General features: G+C 38.2%; 2 protein-coding genes across 2 annotated transcripts; one reads left to right on the top strand and one right to left on the bottom strand.

The window, feature by feature from the left end:
* Positions 1 to 918: 918 nt before the first annotated feature.
* si:ch211-248a14.8 lies at positions 919 to 6,395 on the bottom strand. Its single transcript, XM_046855697.1, has 5 exons — positions 6,258 to 6,395; positions 5,443 to 5,530; positions 3,201 to 3,408; positions 1,730 to 2,027; positions 919 to 1,647 (listed from the first exon to the last, which is right to left on the bottom strand). The coding sequence occupies exons 2-5, from the start codon at positions 5,487 to 5,489 to the stop codon at positions 1,259 to 1,261; spliced, it is 942 nt and encodes a 313-aa protein (XP_046711653.1). The 5' UTR covers positions 5,490 to 5,530; positions 6,258 to 6,395; the 3' UTR covers positions 919 to 1,258.
* Positions 6,396 to 10,768: 4,373 nt separating this feature from the next.
* Positions 10,769 to 15,972, top strand: styxl1 (serine/threonine/tyrosine interacting-like 1). The gene is made up of 5 exons (XM_046854954.1): positions 10,769 to 10,878; positions 11,106 to 11,248; positions 11,641 to 11,797; positions 11,911 to 12,047; positions 15,180 to 15,972. The coding sequence occupies exons 1-5, from the start codon at positions 10,769 to 10,771 to the stop codon at positions 15,839 to 15,841; spliced, it is 1,209 nt and encodes a 402-aa protein (XP_046710910.1). The 3' UTR covers positions 15,842 to 15,972.
* Positions 15,973 to 18,460: the final 2,488 nt, after the last annotated feature.

Genomic DNA, 18,460 nt, shown 5'->3' with positions numbered 1-18,460 from the left:
TTTTACTGACATGTTGCTAATGTGACACGCTCTTCTCGATTTCTTCTCTATAACATCAGAAGGCTTCTGTCATTTTCAGTCTCATGTCATTTTGAGATTGGACGACTGCAACTTGGTTTCAACCTGCCTAAGTTCTCCCACACCACCCCACTGCTGCTCTCCCTCAGCTGGCATTAAGATTCAAAACACTGATGCTTACAAAGCCAAAAATGTATCACTCCTCACACTGGACCATGCTCCCTCAGATCTCGACTGGTCCCACCATCTCTCTGCAGAAGAGGTAAGTATACAGCAAGACCTTTCTCTGTTCTGGCAAAGAGGTGGTGGAATGAACTTCACCTAGAGTCACTGCCCTCATCTTCAAAGGACAGCTGAAGACCTTCCTATTCATGCAACACTTAAATTCTTTCGGCTGCTCCCATTAGTGGTCACCACGCAGGATCATCAGTCTCCATACCCCCCTGTCCTCTACATTTGCCTCTTTCAAAACAACCACCTGCATGTCTTCCCTCACCACATTCATATACCTCCTCCTTGGTCTTCCTCTTTTTCTCCTGCTTGGTGGCTCCATTCTTAGCATTCTTGCACTGATATAACCCATGTCCCTCCTCTGCACGTGACCAAACCATCTCAATGACGTCTCTCTTACCTCGTCCTTGTCCTACCTGCACGTCTCCTATCTTGCATGGTAGCTCAGTGGTTAAGGCATTGGCCTTTGAAACAGAAGGTGGTGAGTTCAAATCCCAGCACCACCAAGCTACCACTGCTCTTGAGCAAGGCTCTCAACCCTTAGATGTTAGTCACTCTGTGTAAAGGCCATAGATCTGAAATCGGACCAGGTGTGTGTGCAGTGTTTCCGACAGACTTGCTAGTGATGTTATATTAACAAGATGAACAGAAATTCCTCACACACACAAGTCAATCATTTGTGGTTTTATCTTGTCTGCATGTTTACCTCAAGACACAGCCGATTACATCACCAAGTTTCTTAGGTTACATATAACCTTTTATTGCCTCCTCCCTGATTACATTTTATAATTGACATCAAAATAATAAAATACTGTCTGTCACAGGGGTGGGGGGGGCAAACTTTTCCACTCAAAGGCTGCAATGGTTTTCTTTACCATTATGTTGCTTGTCAAACCTCATTTCACTACCTTGACCTGGTAATCAAAACTGGTGCATCGCCAAGTATAATTCATTAATAAATATCTACTGAAACAGATCAGATTCCAAAATGTCCGTGACTGTCTGCTTGCTATAATAAGTTAACAATTGGCATTGCGAGTCCTCTGGCGCAGTGTAGCAGAGCAGCCGAGAGCGGCGAGAGCCTCAGGGCTGTAAAGTCCACTAGAAAACTCAGTACGGAGCCCAGGAGAAACACGGCCAACATGTATCCCAGGAAGAGCAGCGTGTGCCAGCTGCCATGCGTGATTGCTCGTGGAGTGTCTGGATGCATTACACAGAGCAGTAACAGCAACACACTTTGGGTCACTTTCAGGGTGTAGTAGATGTCAAAAGTCGTAGCATGGCCTTGCTCAGTCTGGGCAACTTTAGACAGCCAGGCCAGGGAGAGACTTTGGAGGAACACGTTTAAAGGAGAGTAGAAATATTCCAGAGGCTCTATGTTGTACACCCCCTTATACCCTGACAACAAAAAACACACCATTTAATAATTTCTGTACAAAACAAAAAAGTACAGCCCTGTTGTATGCTAGGAATCTCCTACCTGTAATTCCAATAGAGATGAAAGTGAGCGTTGTGAGCAGGCAGATAAAGTGGACTGACTTAGGCTTGTTGACTCCAAGGAGGTGACCCCATGCCAGGCTAAAGAGTGGCAGGAGGCATTCAGTGAGGGGGTACAAGCCCGAGTATGCACTTGCTTGAGCCCACAGAGCAAGAACGCCCTGGACACCACCACACACAGCGGGGACCATAAGCCGCTCGGCTAGCTTCCGAGAGAAGGGATTCAGGTGCACAATCCCCAGATTGTGCAGAGCCAGCAATGCCAGGATGTTCAGGAACACCTGAGACAAATGGTGGCAAAAAGACATCAACGCGACTTCAATCATGGATATAAAGTGTTAGCGAATGTAAAGTACGTGGTGTACAAAGGTTTAGCACATGAAAAGAGCAATTCAAACATGCAAAGCTTTATAATATTTCCTGTGGTTTTCAACTGTAACATTAATAATGAATAATAAAATGTACTACAGCAGTGACTTCTATGCGCATAAAAGGAAAGTCAGTTGTCAGTGAAGATGGTTAAAACGGCAAAAGTGTGTAGAGAGATTTGCGTTAACAAGCTGATAAAGGCCTAGACCAGGTTTTGAAACAACTGTTATTTACCACATCAACCAGCACTTTTTTAGTACTATACTAAGACTAGAGATGGTAAAATTCGCAGCGGCATAAAAGGTAATGATGTGATGCATCGATTTTAAAAAGTGTGAATCAGATAGAAGTTGCAGGCGTTAAAATTTTATTTATTTATATATTTAATTTATATATTATTGTTTTTCTATGTAGATCGATTTCTCGTCGCTAAACTGTTTTTTAGAGCGCGTTCTCTCAGCACCGCTGCTGCTACGTGAATATGACGTATCGCAACACTACAGAGACCGAGGCGTGTCCTGAGAGTCACATAGAATACAGATTAACATGGCAGAGGTAGAGCTGTGACTTTCTGGAGACAGAACAGGTAAAGAACGTCTGGTTTTACAATTGAACTATCTGCACCATGTTAAATTGCAGACCATCATATTTTTTTCCATTGCAGCATATTGCATTGTTTGGAGTAGCTGCATCATATGTATCTTTAATGGATCGTATCATTGGCTATTCATTGAGATGCAGCTCCTCAGGTATGAAGATGCACATCTCTAATAGAGACTTAATAGATCCCTAATAGAGACCTTGATTGCAAGCGTATGTAATTCTTAAGCAGGTATGAGATAATAAAGTCATAAAGCAAACAAACACTATTAGCATATGGTATGGCAAATAAATCCCCCATCATCTTGGTTCAGACAATACCTTGGTTGCTGTTTTGTCAGACATCATAAATATCCTTCGCAATTTATTTAGAAAACTTTTAGATGCTGGGTGTATTGGCTTTGGTTGATGATCTAATCTACAATCAGAACACACTCTTTTAGGGCTGTAATGTAGGTCTGAGATGAGTTAAACAGTAACAGTACCTGTATGAGGGCAAAAGGTGCAGTGTATGGGTAGTGGTACTGCGGAACTAAGATCCTGCACACGAAGTTGTGGAGTTGATCTGCGAGTGCGTACATGACCACAACCACCAGGGCAGCAGTGTAAAGTTTTAATGGGGCCAGGGACTTATAGACATCACACACACATGCTCTGACTGAAGAAGGACCTCGTAAACGTAGCCAGGAGAACCTGATTGATGGAAAAAAGGTCAGCAGAGTATAAGGTGCTAATCCAAATTTGAACCTATAACACATAATAATATAAAATACACAATAAATGTGACAATAAATGTTTATGCTAAGCAGTACACTAAAGCAGAGATTTCTTCAGGAATAATCCTCTCAGTGTAGTACTTCATTGGGAAAACTAGATTAAGGACATGTTCACATTAATGTGTTTTTGATTGCATCCAGGCTTTGCTCATGTGTGGTCCAGAGACGTGAGAGTTTTAAAAGTTTGCAGTGTGGATCAGCAACTTTTGGGAAACGATTAAAAACTCAGGTGTGGAAGCAGAAAGTTTTTAGACGAAAGTGGTGTTTTTTTAAAGTGTATCCGTATTAGTCTGGACGTAGCCTGATACTGGAAAGGTTCTGTCTTTATGCCCAACACTCTAAATTCTTTGTGGTATGGATTCCACAACATGCTAGAAACATTTGTTTGACATTTTAGTCCATGCTGAGACAATAAATTCTCCCAGTCCTGAGAGATTACCAGTTTAGATCCAATGACCATGAAGGCTTCTGAGGAATAGGAGAAATAAAATCATGTTCATGTTTCCAGTTTGAGTCCACGTTTGTTTTGTTACATCCAGAAATCAGCCATTAGAAGATGAGTAAATTGTTGCCGAACAGGCTGTGGCATTTATGCGATGATTGATTGATATCATTGGCTGAAAGTATGCCAAGAAACCATCCCACATCATAAAATCATCTCTAAGAGCTTGAGTTTTCAAGCTTAGGATGGGTCCATGGATTCATGGGAAATTTGGACCCTACCATCTGTTCGCCTTAGCAGAACTAAAGCTTGGATGTGCTAGCTTAGCGGTTGAGATGTTGGACTTCTGATTGGAAGGTCATGATTTGAAATCCCACTATTTACATTTATGGGCAGGCACCCTCTTCCAGAGTGACTTACAATTATCTCATTCATACAACTGAGCAGCTATGAGGTTAAGAGCCTTGCTCAGGGGCCTAGGAGTGGAAGCTTGGTGCTGGAATTTGAACTCATGACCTTTAGATCCGAAGTCAAATTTCTTAACCAAAAAGCTACCATCCCCCACTTCTCGGCCATTGAGCAATTCTCTTAACCCCAATTGTATAAATGAAATAATTGATTTGGATAAGAGTGTCTACCAAATGCCATAAACGTAAAGATTCACCAGACCATTCTGCATTTTTCCAGTCTTCTGAGCCTGTGCTTACTGCAGCCTCACCAAATTTCTGCATTACAGAAATGGAACCTGATATTGTCTTATCCTGTTGTAGCCCATCCACCAGTTTCAACATGTGCATTCTGAGATGCTTTGTTGCTCATCGCAATCGAACAGAGTGGCTTTCTTAACTTCTGTCAGCTCAAACCAGTCTTGTGATAATATTTGTTCCTCTTTTTGATGGTTGGTGTGAGTAGTACTGGTTGAAATGAGAAAAACTTGACTATTACCTGAGGCTGCTTTCTTATATGCGCATGCATGTATCCACTAATCTGCTGCCACACAACTGGTACATTAAACAACCTTATAAATGAGTACCATAAGATTGGTATGTGCTTCTTTTTGAACATCCCATTCCACATTTAGTCTTCAGTTGCTGCTATAATGACTTCCACCCTTCTGGGAAGATGTTCCACTAGATTTTGTGGAGATTTATTCAGCCACAATGGTGTTAGTAAATTCAGGTATTGATGTAGGTGAGGTGAGGATGTTCCTTGGGTCCAGTCAGCTGGAGAACTTCCACTCCAACCCCATGTAAACTCCATGTAAAAACTCCAGGTAAAACACATCTTCATGAAGCTGGCTTTGTGCATTGTCATGCTGGTACAGGTTGTAGAAAAGTTTATGCTACTGCATCCAAAGACCTACAACTATGTGCCGCCAACCCAAACAATTTTCGGAAGAAATTTGGGAAATCAGGTGTCCCAATACCTTTTGTCTTTTTGTTCATTTATTGTTTTAGATATTTGCAAACTAAAATACCTGCATTATTAAATAAAAAATTGGAAGAATACCATTTAAAGATGCTCAGATTCCGGAGGCAGCTATACCAAGCCTCCATGCTTCCTGAGACGTCCTGGTGGGCTTTTGAACCCTGAGCTCCTGCACATGAAAAAACATTTATCGTCAATGTGACTTGAGACATATTTTCTTGTATTTCTAAAAGATTCATTTAAATTAAATTGTTGGAAAAAGCAAATTGGGGTTAGAAAACACATTCAGCGTTAAACATGTGCTCTGGCTTCTCCCATTAGGGGTCACCACAGCGGATCATCCGTCTCCATACCCCCTGTCCTCTACATCTGCCTCTTTCACACCAACTACCTGCATGTCTTCCCTCACCACATGCATAAACCTCCTCCTTGCCCTTCCTCTTTTCCTCCTTCCTGGTGTCTCCATCCTCATCATTCTTCTACTGATATACCCCATGTCCCTCCTCTGCACATGTCCAAACCATCTTAATCTCAGCTCCCTCTCCTTTTCTCCAAAATGTCCTACATGCTCTGTCCCTCTAATAAACTAATTTCTCTGTCCATCATCATCACTCCCTACGAAAACCTCAACATCTTCAGCTCTGCTACCTCCAGCTCCTCCTCCTGTCTTTTACTCAATGCCACTGTATTTAAACCAATACAGTGTGTGTACATATATATATTTAAAAGGTTTTTTCCCCCATAAGCTTCTTGTTGTCCAAAGCTAATTCATGTCAATACATCATTTCATATTTTGTATAAGATTTTTCTATCCAGATGTTTTCTAAACATTTTATATGTGTATATATTTATATATATGAGAGACATAAAGATTGTTAGGACATAAATATACTCACTTCACTGTTACGATCTTCCTGAACCAACCTGTGCCATTCTAACTGCATTTAAAGTGCATATTTATTCCAAATCTTCCTGAATCAGCTGTTAATCATTAAATAAAAAAGCATGTGTGTCCAGCGGTCTGTATATGTGAATGTCCCTTCCAGAGAAATGAGTGAATGATACGATCAGGATGGACTTTGATCCTCCTTTGCAAACAAGGCACACGAGGGGTAAACTGCCGCAATTCATCATCATGATCGTCTCTCACTTTCTTTCTTTTTTAGTCACTTGCTTTATCTCATAAACTGAGTTCAAAAGTGTCGTGTGTGCTGTCTGCTTTTATTGGATTTAATTAGGAGTATATTTTGATATATATTTGTGTGTGTGTGTGTGTGTGTGTGTGTGTGTGTGTGTGTTTTCACCTACAAGGTGTGCTTTAAATATTAGGTCATTGTATAGGTCATAAACTATACAATGCTTTCTGCCCTTATCTCTGCCTATAAAATAATAAGGGTTAATGTTTGATAATGTGTCAATACGATGCCCATAAAGGGGAGAATTAATGGCTTTCTAATCACACAGTAACAATTAAATGGGGTTCTTTTGAAATTGTATTGTATTTATGTATTATTTTCCTTTGAAGTGCAATGTCACGTTGAGCATCTCCTGTACACACATCCGTGAGGATGCAACAGCACTGGGGGGATTTAATATATAAACATATATAGCTTGTATTTAGCATAGTGCTTTAGTGCATAGACTTTCCAGCCATACATGCTTCATCATTGCCACACAATTGTATCGGACATCATTGGATGTGGGAGCATGAAATTTTCCGTTCCAGTATGATAATGCCCCTGTGCACAAAGCCAGCTCCATGAATATCTGCTTTACATGGGTTGGAAGATGAGAAAGATCTCCTGATAAAGAGCTCCAAGCTCTAAACAGCTTTGGAATAAATGACAGAACGCTGACTGCACCCCAGGAACCTTCTCACCTCACCTACATCAGTACCTGACTTGTACTAACACCCTTGTGGCTGAATGAATCTCCACAAATTGGAATGGGATGTTTATTTGGAAATTGGAATGCAAATTGGAATGGGATCATTATAATATACTGTATACTACTACCTTAGTGTAGACACCTATCTTTATTGTGACTCAGACTCCAGTAGCTGAATTTTATTTTATGATTTTATGCCTTCGGTATTTCAGGCTCTGGTACTGGAGTTTCTGATGAAGTCGGCATTTTCTCCGGCTGGACTGCACCATATGTGAGTGACACACTCACCCTCCCCTTTCCACACCATCTTCCTTTTCTCTTGTCTGTTTAATGTTGCATCATGCATCCTAACAAAGTGCTGACAATGGAGAATCCATTAAAATACATACAAAATGTGCCTCTTAGGAATCCCTTTTGTTACTATGGGATAAATCTGCTTTTTAAAATGTTTTCAGAGCTGATGTTCCACGAATATATTGCCCACCTTTTAACCAATCTGGAAAAATACTAATGCAGTGTGTTTGTGTCTGATTTTAGACACTGGTGCGCATCATGGTTTGGGATTTGGTGTTTTCAATAAAAAAAGGCAATGTCAGACAGGTGCTTGACAGAAACTATTAGAAACATTTACACAGAGTTGCACAAACCCATTTTCCTATGAAAAGAGGGCCATAAGTAAAGGGTGCATTATACCAAACTGTATTATATTTAATATTAGACTTGGCATTGTTCCCCTGATTTATGATTTCATATATCAAAATAAACAAAAACTTTGCTCTGTAATCTGCTCTGTGAAGTTCAATAAACCGTATACTTTAGGGTACTTTAACAATATAGTGCAAAGTCTAGTACAGTTATTCAAGCTATAATACAATACCTCTATATACTTGTAACATCGGTGACCTCTAATGAGGGTCATAAAGCTGTTTTTTTTCTTCTTTCCATAAAGTTTTTTTTTTTTTTTTAAGCTTTTCCAAATTGGGCTGCAGCTGACTTACTGACAAATTTGGGATATTATGTAGGTGAGATTCAGTTAGATTGTTTCTCAGGTTCCACTTGTTCACTTTCATCAGGCTGAAAGCTGGCTCACATTGGGAGGTCCTGCCAAAGTCTTTGCAGGGTAAAAAAAAAACAATAATAAAATAAAATAAATTAATTAATTAATGTTAAATTAAAAATAAAAATCTGTGTCAATGGCAATTTTTGCTCTTTTTTTATTTTTCTGGGAAAACCAAACCAAATCAAAGGACATCGGTGGCTAACATTCGCCTGTAAACACTAGTCTGGGTTTATTATTCATACAAATTGTGTGAGCCACCTACAGGAACATTTTATTTGTGTGTTTCTGTTTGGTTATTTCATATACCATATGGCTTTTAAGTTCTTAAAACAGTCAATGTAAGATAGCCAGTGGTGAACAAAGTACAAAAACCATGAATAGTAGCAGAGATAAGCCATCATTTTAGGTAAAATATGACTCCAGTAAAAGTAAAAATACACCCTTTAAACTTTCACTTGTGTAAAAGTACAAAAGTTTTTGCCTTCAAATGTGCTTAAGTATCCAAAGTACTATAATTTACTATATGATGATAACTATAATGTTTCTGTTATAATTTTTTATCACAAGATTCTTTACTTAATCAACTCAGTTTATGTGAAAAGACTCGAATGTGATTCTCAGCACATTGATCTATTAATAGAACGATATTAATGACTCAAACACTGATTGATTTTTTATTTAAATGATCATGAGCCCACAACCTTGAAGCTAAACAATTTCCTTTAGAACCAAATAAAATAACAGTAAAATGAAAAACGGTTTATTTGTAACATAGTTGCAGGTTTAAGTTGAATAAAAAATTGGAAAAAACACACTTTCGCATAGGTTTTTCTTTACTATAATGCTCTCCGTGTATAAATATAAAATGGCCATATCAGATTTACTGTTACAGGAGCTAGTTGTATGGGTAGTTTGTATAGTTGTTGTGTAGTTTGTATCGGAAGAAATGTATACGCGTACAAAATGTGTACATTATTCAATTTCAGTAACGCATTTTTCCACAAAGTCAGGAAGAATATATCAATTTTCAATTCAAAAGCAATGTTTCGATGTGTGATTGTCAGTGTTTGTGCATTAATCCTATACTCTCAAAATGTTCTGCTTGATGTTGAACTGATGCTGAACTGTATGTGATCAGTAGATACACCAAGCGCCAATTAAAACAAGTTTAGAACAGAGCGAGCTCTCGATCCTGATTGGTGACTTGCTGAGGGTTTGAACAGTTACGTTTTTATCCTCATAAATAAAAAAAACGACTGTTTTCGCAAAATGTAGTTGAGTAAAAAGTACGATATTGGACTTTGAAATGTAGTGAAGTTACAGTAAAAATCTCCTCAAATTGAATACTTCAGTAAAGTACAGATACGTGAAAAAACGACTTAAGTACAGTAAGGAATCTAATTTACTTCCTTCACCACTGAGGAGAGCTCATTATGTTTATGTCGTAAGATGTCATTCCAGAATACAAGTTAATATACTTTTGTTATTTAGGACAGATATATGTCTAGATATATTGCTGACAGGAAGTTTTTGTTAGTGCACATGTGTAGAAGTTGGAGCAAGAAACTATTTTGAGTCTGGTTTTTCTCAAGGTTTCATCCTCGTACTGTCTTACTGGCTTACTTATTAGGTAAGAACTTTTAGGGACTAGTGTATGAATTTAAAATGTACACTATATTGCCAAATGTTTGTGGACATCTGATTATAAATATGTGCTTTTTGAGCATTGCATTCTACATTTAGTCCCAACTTGCCTTTATAATTTCCTCCACTTTTCTAGGAAGAGGTTTCACTAGATTTTGGAGTGTGCTTTTGGACATTTGTGTTAATCAGTCAGCGTTCCAATTTATCCCTAAGGTATTCAGTAGTTTGGTAGTAGTATAGATCGGAGCTCTATAACAGTCCACTCAAGATCTTTTCTTTTTAAACTTTGTAAAGCAGATCTTCATCGAGCTCACTTTGTACACAGGGGCATTGCCATGCTGGATAAGGTTTGGGTTTCCAAGTTCAAATGAACTCAAAATTTTATTATAGCGCATCTATAGACGTCCTGTACAATTGTGTGCCTCCAACTTTGTGGCAACTTAGTGTATATTCTTCATATATTTCTGTAAAACTGCTTTGGGACAATGTCTAGGCTCTACAGATAACATTAAATTGAATGTGTGTGATGTGTGGATGTGTGTGACACACTAACCTGTCACGTCCAGCTCACCCTGACTCATGTAGAGCACTTCACTCTGCCACATAACCATGGCAATGTACTAAAAAAAGGACGGGAGCAAGGGGACAGGAACAAACAAAGAAGCAAGAAAGAAAGTCACTTTTTTACTCATGGAGAAGAAACCAGCACCATGGACAGGGGCCAGATTCCACACTTTTGCTTGGCATCGTTGAGGATTTTGGTTTTTGTGGGGTGATTCTGCTCGATTGTGAATGTTTTCAGCTGCGTGTGTATGTATGCGTCAGGATGGCTGCGTCGACTCGTGTACCTTTTGGCCTGTAGCGGTGAAGAAAGTTGTGAATCCCGAATGCCTCCGATCCAAAACCATGGGCATTGCACTGTCCAGGTGAGCTCCTAAAGATGCTTGTAATTTTAGCTACAAATTGGCTAAACTAAAGAAACTTTACCTTACCTCAAATGAGGGAAAAGCACTGTTCAGAAAGTCCAGAAAATTATTTATTTCCAAGAATCATAATAAAGTATTTGAATCTATCTGATCCTGCAATTTCTCCCCTTTTCCCACATATTAATTTCAATTCTTTATAAACCATCTATACCGCCTCCTATCTGCAGGTCTGATAAATGTCGTAATGTCTCCTCCACTGGGCTCCGGAGCTCTGTGCCGGGAGAAAACAGCGCCTCCTGTTCAGAAATGAATGGCATCATCAAACCTTCTCGCAACACCATCATTCAAGGCACCGGGACAAACAATGAAGGTTTGAAACATTTTTGCAGTTTCAAACCACTTAGTTTAAAGCAGTTATGGACTTAAGTGGTTTAGCTGTGGTTGAGGAAGTTAAAGTTGAGGAGTTATAAAATAAATAATTAGGACCCTTCTACATCTGGGTTTTATACCAGGGGTTTGGAAAGACGGCTTTCTAATGCAGTGTGTTTTAATTTATTCAAACTAAAATAAACAAAATTGTATTTCGGGTTTGTATCCTATACAGATTCAGATATATGATGCAGTTACCAACAGGTACAGAGTTAAGCATTAATACTGTGCTACATCTTTGCTGACTGTATTTCATGGTGCTACATGGTTGGGCTACAAGTTCACAGGACCTATATTTTTGCATTATTCATGTTTATATTTGTGTGTGTTTAGAGGAGCAGTTGCTTCCTGCCCTTCCAGAAAAATCTGATATTAAGAGGGGTTACGTGACCCCACAGCAGGTGTATAACTTGTTAAATGCAGAAGCCGGTGAACCAGCCCTCCATGACCCATACTACATCCTTATTCTGGACTGTCGCTCTGCAGACAGGTACCACATGCTGCCCACACGTCCATTGAATTCATCAAACCCATTTACCACACATGAGTATCAGATGAAGTGCGGTTAATCCCCTTATCTAGCTAATCTCTTTTGAAACGCAGGTATAAGCAGAGTCACCTGGTTACAGCACGTGCAAGTGTGACCGTAATTCACCCAGATCTTGGCTGTTTGATAAGCTGTGTCCAGCTCCAGGAGTTTTCCATCATTTTGCTGTATGCAGAGGAAGGACATAGTCCAGGTAACATGAATTGTGAGATTCAAGTAATTCCAATGTTAACCATTAACACACAAAGTCCAGTAAAATCAGAACAACCAATCCTACCAACTTTCCACTCTTTATCCTCTTAATTGCTGCTCTCACTTCCTCCTTACTAATCCTATCCACTTCCTGCTTTACAATCTTCACACCATCCAACCTTCTCTCTCTCATTTTCCATCCTTTATTGCTTTAACTTGCAGCACATCGTTCCCAGCTCGGTCCCTCTGCCTGGCCAATCGCTACAAAACTACCAATATTACATTTGTGTAAAAACCCAAGCTCCATCATGCCAATCTGTCCAATTCTTATAAAAACCTTGTGTAAACAATTGTCAATTATTCCTATCCAGGAGGGACATAGTACACAATTTAATCCAAAATTATCCTCAAAAAAACTTCAGCTCACCAATTTTTCTCAGTTGCTGTATTTGCAAACCAGGTTCATTTCTCAAAACAGTTTGTATAAACAGCACCCAAAGGTGGGAAGTAACAAAGTACAAATACTTCGTTACTGTACTTAAGTAGATTTTTGTAAATATAAATAAAAACAAAGACATTGCTCAACACCCATGGCCATATACAAGGGAGATGTTCGAAATTTTTGTTGTAAAATAGTTTTTTTATATCAGGGATGCTGCCACATGTTGCAATTTTTTAAGATAAGGATGTTTTTAATGTTCTTAATTTCTGTAGTATGTAGCTGTCATTTGAAATCTGAGGTTAAGTCAGATAGTTTATATATGTTGTAGAACTGCTATACAGGTGAAGTATAAATTATAAACTTCCTGTTTGAACTTCAATAAAATGTACAGGATAACCTTACATTTCTCATTCATAGAACATCATAATAATTTTGAGTTGTTTTCAAAGACAGCTGGAATAACCCTACAATCTGGGATATGGCCTGGTGATGGCAAATACATATGTACATAAATACATATATATACAAAAGTATTGGGACACCTGAACTTTCCTGCTATATGTGGTTCTTTTTCAAACTTTATTCAAATCTGGAGGCACTCAATTGTACAACATGTCAGTTGTGCTATAATACAATGAGCTATAATACAATTTTGCATTCACTTGAACTTGGAAACCCAAACCTGTTCCAGCATGGCAATGCCCCTGTGCACAAAGTGAGCTCCTTGAAGATCTGGTTTACATGCTTTGGAGAGAAAGATCTTGAGTGGCCTGCTATAGAGCTCTGATCTCATCACTACTGAACAACTTTGGGATAATTGTACTTATGACCAGGTGACCCAATACTTTCAGAAATAAAGTGTGTATATATATATATATATATATATATATATATATATATATATATATATATATATATATATGGTGGTTGTTCAGCCTGGATACATTCAGTTTTTTTTAATAATACATTGATTTAATATGAGGTTTAGTTACCAGCATGACAGTAAAACAGGTAGTAGTAACGCCTACTTTTTACTTAAGTACATGTCAGAGCCCAAACTTCTTTACTTTAACTTGAGTAAAAAAGTATAGTCAAAACTTTCACTTTTACTGGAGTCTTTTAAAACATGAGTATCTGTACTTCTACTTAAGTAAACGATGTGTATACTTTTGCCACCTCTGACAGCACCACACATTGGATTTCTAGCAAAAGCCTGTACTTTTCTCAAAATCCCTAAAAAAGTAAGTATTTATGTCAATTACGTCTTTTGTCATTGTTCACAAACAAAATCTAAATGTTCAGTCATGTTGTCAGTATGACAGTGCCAGTGTTGTGCTGGTTACTAAGAAATAGTAACTAGTTACAGTTACTCGTTACTTCATTCAAAAAGTAATTGTTACTTTGTTGATTACTTACACCAAAAAGTAATGCGTTACTGTTAAAAGTTTTAGTTACTTTTTCAAAGAACGTTCTTTAATGTTCCCATTAATGCCCTTTTATGCGTTATGGTCTACAAACACAAAACTGACTTAAACACACAGTCATTTTTAAACACTATTTTATTAAAGTCAGAGCAGCACAAACTGAATATATCACAAGGATTTCTGAAATAAATAACAAAACAAGCTGAATAATATATTCACAATCAAAAACTAAAGTGGCTTCTGCATCATAAAAGCTGTTGTTTCACAGCTTAAGTATAAAAACTATCAACAATGTAGAACAGAACACCAGGTTAGCTTCTAGCTTCTAGCTTCGTCGAGGCATGGAGTTTCTGGAGGAGCTTCAACAGATTGGAGTTGCTGTTAATCGCAGTAGATACGAGCTTCGAACCAGAAAGACACAGATTACATTTGACTAAAAAGTTTTTGTATTTATGCTCAACTAAAGAGAAATAATGAGCATATTTCCACTTTGAGAAACTCGTCTTGCTCTCGCCTCGACTCACCATTACTGCCGCACAGACCTGAATAAACGGAGACACGCCCACAGTGCATCTTCTTCGTGTTTACAGTGGTTCATCACCAATCCTACAATGCGTCTCTGCTGTAAACAGGTCAGACTGTAGTCTACACTTCAGCCCAAAATCATTCATTTAAAAAAGTAACGGGTAACGCACCATACGGTAACGGAGTTACTTTATTTAAAAAGTAACGCGTTACAGTATTAGTTACTGTCAAAAGTAACTGTGTTACAGTAACGCGTTACAACACTGGACAGCACATAGTTTCAGAATTTTTTTAAATAAACTACGGTTTGGGTTACAATGATTGAAAATGCCCAAGGAATTTCTTCTGTATGACATCTATGAATTTCAGCAGCACAAATGTACACATTACTTTATGCACTGTATATTGATTGCAAAAGACCAGACAGGATTCACACTTTTACTGTTCTTTATTAGAGTTCTTTCATTTCCTGGTTCTTCATTCATTTTCATCATCTTTGACCTGTTTTAGAGAACCAGTTGATCGTTGGTTGATCTTGATGGTGTACACTCGCCTTCATTAGTGACATTCAAGATTCATCTGCACACTTTAGATGAACTAAAAATTTGGAAAAAGTACAGGCCATTGCAAGTAATGAATCGATTGCATTGTGCTGCTTGTACAAATTGTTTGGAATGCACTTATTGGTTTGCAAATATTACAAATTATTTGTATTACAATAAGTTTCCTCTCTTATATACAGTAGGAGGTCAAGAGACATGTGTGGACAACCCCACTCTACAACACTGCTTCTTTCAGCTGAGTACACTTGGCATGGACCCTGTGATCTTGCTTGGGGGCTACTCTGCCTTCCACACACTCTACCCTTTTCTCTGTACACCTCGGATGGTCCTTCTTGAGTCCGAGCGCCGCCTGCTCACCATCTATCCATCTGAGATCCTCGAAGGGGCTCTGTATCAAGGTTCTGCATCACAAGCACAGGACTATCGCATCATCAAGAACCTGCACATCACACATGTGGTCAATGCCACAGCCGAGATCTCAGACGCCTTCCCAAATGTCCTGAGGTACCTCCGACTACGGCTCAGCGACGATGCCCAACAGGACCTTCGCCAGGCACTTCCAGAAGCTTCACATTTCATAGCAGCAGCCCTGAGGGGTTCACCAGGATCACCTGGAGGCCGTGTGTTAGTGCACTGCAGCATGGGACGGAGCCGCAGCTCAGTATTGACTCTGGGCTTCCTGATGGAACAGCGCCGGTGGTCTTTACTTCACGCTTTCCGTTGGCTCAAAGAGAGGCGTACCTGTGCGGCACCGAATGCCGGGTTCCTCCGTCAACTCTCAGACTATGAGGAGCAGTTGTTTGGAAGGCGTCTAACCTTGCTCGATGACATTCGGCTATAAACAAGGAGAAAATCAGACAGAACAATTTTTGGAATAAAACGCCAAAGATTTTTGAAGACCTTGAGTATCTTTTGGCTTTGATGGGGTGAGAGGGCTAGAAACTGGACAAGAACAAACTGGTTCAGTCCCAGTTCATTGGCTAAATGTAACATAAATTATACACGTTATATGTACCTCTAAAAATGTCAAAGCAGTCAGAATATGGTTCTCTTTCCCACTCCAGAACTCTTGATCAAAATGATTTGCAATCCAGGGCAGTGGTGGATCAGTGGGTAAGGGCTCTGGTCTACTGATCATTAGTCTGAATGTTCAGAATGAATTTTCTTGATGCCCACCATCTGCTAAGCTCAGTGGTTCTCAAACATTTTTCTACCATTTCCCACATTAGTTTGGGGTCGTTTTTAAACCTCCACCTGTCCTCTATCACACCAATAGTAAATTGTTAATTTAAAGTTTAAAAATGTCTAGATTATTGAAATATCGAGTTTTAAATCAAAGAGCATCAAGTAAAAAAATGGAGAAAATAAAAGTGTAGTTGTGTTAGGTACTCTAACTAGGGTTGCAAAATTCCAGGAATCTTCAAGACTGGAAACTTTCCATGGGAATTAACGTGAATTAATGGGAATAAGATGGGAATTTAAAAAAATTGCACTTTGGCCTATAACAGGGAACTTAAATAAAGTAAGAAATACATACATTTTGGTTAAAACAACCAGATTTAAAGTAATTTCAGTTTAATTTCTCCCCTGCACATTCATCAGTCACATGCACACATCACACTTAAGCACGCTTATCGCCTAAAGCCACGCCCCCTACATGCACTGTGCGTTCATGCATAATACAACACACATTATTTCTTGAATCGTGCACACACACAAAACAAGTCAATCTTGGTGAATATTCATTAATTAATTATACAAACAATTAAATCAAGGTAAATGTTTGTTTTTAATGTATTAGTTTTACATGTCAGTTCATGATTAAACAAAATTTCCCAACATTTCTAATTAATTCTTATAAATTCCCATAAATGCCTGGTAGATTTCCAACTTGAAATATGTCCAAAATTTCCCAGATGAATTTTCCCACGAAAAGTTTCCGCCCCCTTTGCAACCCTAACCTTACCTGTTTTAATTTATTTGCGTTATTAGAATAATTGTTTGTTTGTGGTTGCTTTTAGTTTATAAACTTTATTTTTAATAGAGAAAAACATACCTGAATATTATTGAAGAACACGGTCATTTGTGCCGCAACTGTCATGTCTTTATTTTCCGCTAGAGGGCGGTCAACCAGGGTATCGTTGGTGATATTTGGAATAGTGGAATTGTATAGACTAGACGAGGGGTTTGTTAGTATTTTTAGGATTTTGTTTCAACCAAACAAGAATAAGGTCCATAGTAAGATCTTTATATGTACACATTTTGATATTTACATTTACATATGCTTTTGGTAGATGCTCTTATCCAGAGCAATTCATACAATGAGCAGTAGAGAGAAGAGGTCCTCTATATATAACAGTAGTTCTCAATGTGAGTTCTGGGGACCTCTAGTGGTCTGTATAGCAAAGTCAAATGATAATGCCACATTAGCAAAATGAATGAAGTGACCAGTAGGGGGTAGTATACTGTAATTTGTAAATATTTAACAAATTACAATATATAATTTAGCGAAACAGCAATTTACAGTACCGTACTGTATAAACTATATATGTATATGGCAGCGGGTGTGTGGATGAGTATATATGTATATGGACAGATTGCAAGTGGAGGGCGGAGCCTACGCTGCTACGTTTGTCTACCGCGTGAAACGTAAAATATTTTTACACTTTTGTCGTATCGCTATCGTCATTGTAAAATTGCTAAATTGTATTTCATTCTTGAACATTTTTGAGCTCTAGACCATTTTCAAGAATGCGTTTATATAGAATATGAATAAAGCTTTACAACTATAACAGTAACCATTGCCATCTTATGTTATTGAAACGATCAACAAAAAAATCAATCCGAAATCAATTGCGTTTAGGTATTTTTATGACATTCATTTTGAGATTTTTTTATTCATTTATTTTTATTTATTTCACTTTTCATGTTCTCTGAAGGACAATCAATAATGTGTCAAACTAAATATTGAGGAATTAAAAGATCCTACATATTTTGCTATACATGGTTTAATATTTTGTATATTCAGGCTAGTGACATTTTTTTCTTTTTGGCAATAGTTAGTGTTTGTTTTGTGTATTTCTTCTTTTATAAATACATCAAAGTGGAAAACTTTTGCGATGAAATGTCCAAAATAGCTAGCTAGTTTTTCCATAATTTAGCGAAACCCTTTTTTAAAGCATATTAGCAGTAGTGGTGCTAAAAAATAATAATAATAATAATAATGAATAAATAAATAAATCAGAGGGAAAATTTAGGGCAAAAGTGTTTTACATGCAACAACCTACGGCTTCTGCAGTGAATATGTTTTTGCATAAATTATTTGATACTGAATTATTGTCAAAAACGCCACATTGTAATAAAATATACTATTTCTTTTATGGCCGTGGATCTCTTTCTTGGTTGCTGTTGGAGAGTGTATTGTTTGAAAGCGTTGTGAAAGGAGGTGGTACGTGGCGAG

The sequence above is a fragment of the Silurus meridionalis genome, chromosome 8 (genome assembly GCF_014805685.1).
Source record: "Silurus meridionalis isolate SWU-2019-XX chromosome 8, ASM1480568v1, whole genome shotgun sequence".
In the NCBI taxonomy this organism is placed as follows: Eukaryota; Metazoa; Chordata; class Actinopteri; order Siluriformes; family Siluridae; genus Silurus; species Silurus meridionalis.
This window is presented reverse-complemented; position numbering and strand designations above follow the sequence as displayed.

Bases quoted from the DNA above. Each gene is read 5' to 3' on its own strand.
- si:ch211-248a14.8 (XM_046855697.1), bottom strand. From the start codon at position 5,489: ATGGAGGCTTGGTATAGCTGCCTCCGGAATCTGAGCATCTTTAAATG. The intron at 2,028-3,200 runs GTACTGTTACTG...CATTTGTCTCAG, and splicing joins CACCTTTTGCCCTCATACAG to GTGTTCCTGAACATCCTGGC. The intron at 1,648-1,729 runs GTAGGAGATTCC...TTTTGTTGTCAG, and splicing joins CATCTCTATTGGAATTACAG to GGTATAAGGGGGTGTACAAC.
- styxl1 (XM_046854954.1), top strand. From the start codon at position 10,769: ATGCGTCAGGATGGCTGCGTCGACTCGTGTACCTTTTGGCCTGTAGCG. The intron at 11,798-11,910 runs GTACCACATGCT...TTTGAAACGCAG, and splicing joins GACTGTCGCTCTGCAGACAG to GTATAAGCAGAGTCACCTGG. The intron at 12,048-15,179 runs GTAACATGAATT...TCTTATATACAG, and splicing joins AGAGGAAGGACATAGTCCAG to TAGGAGGTCAAGAGACATGT.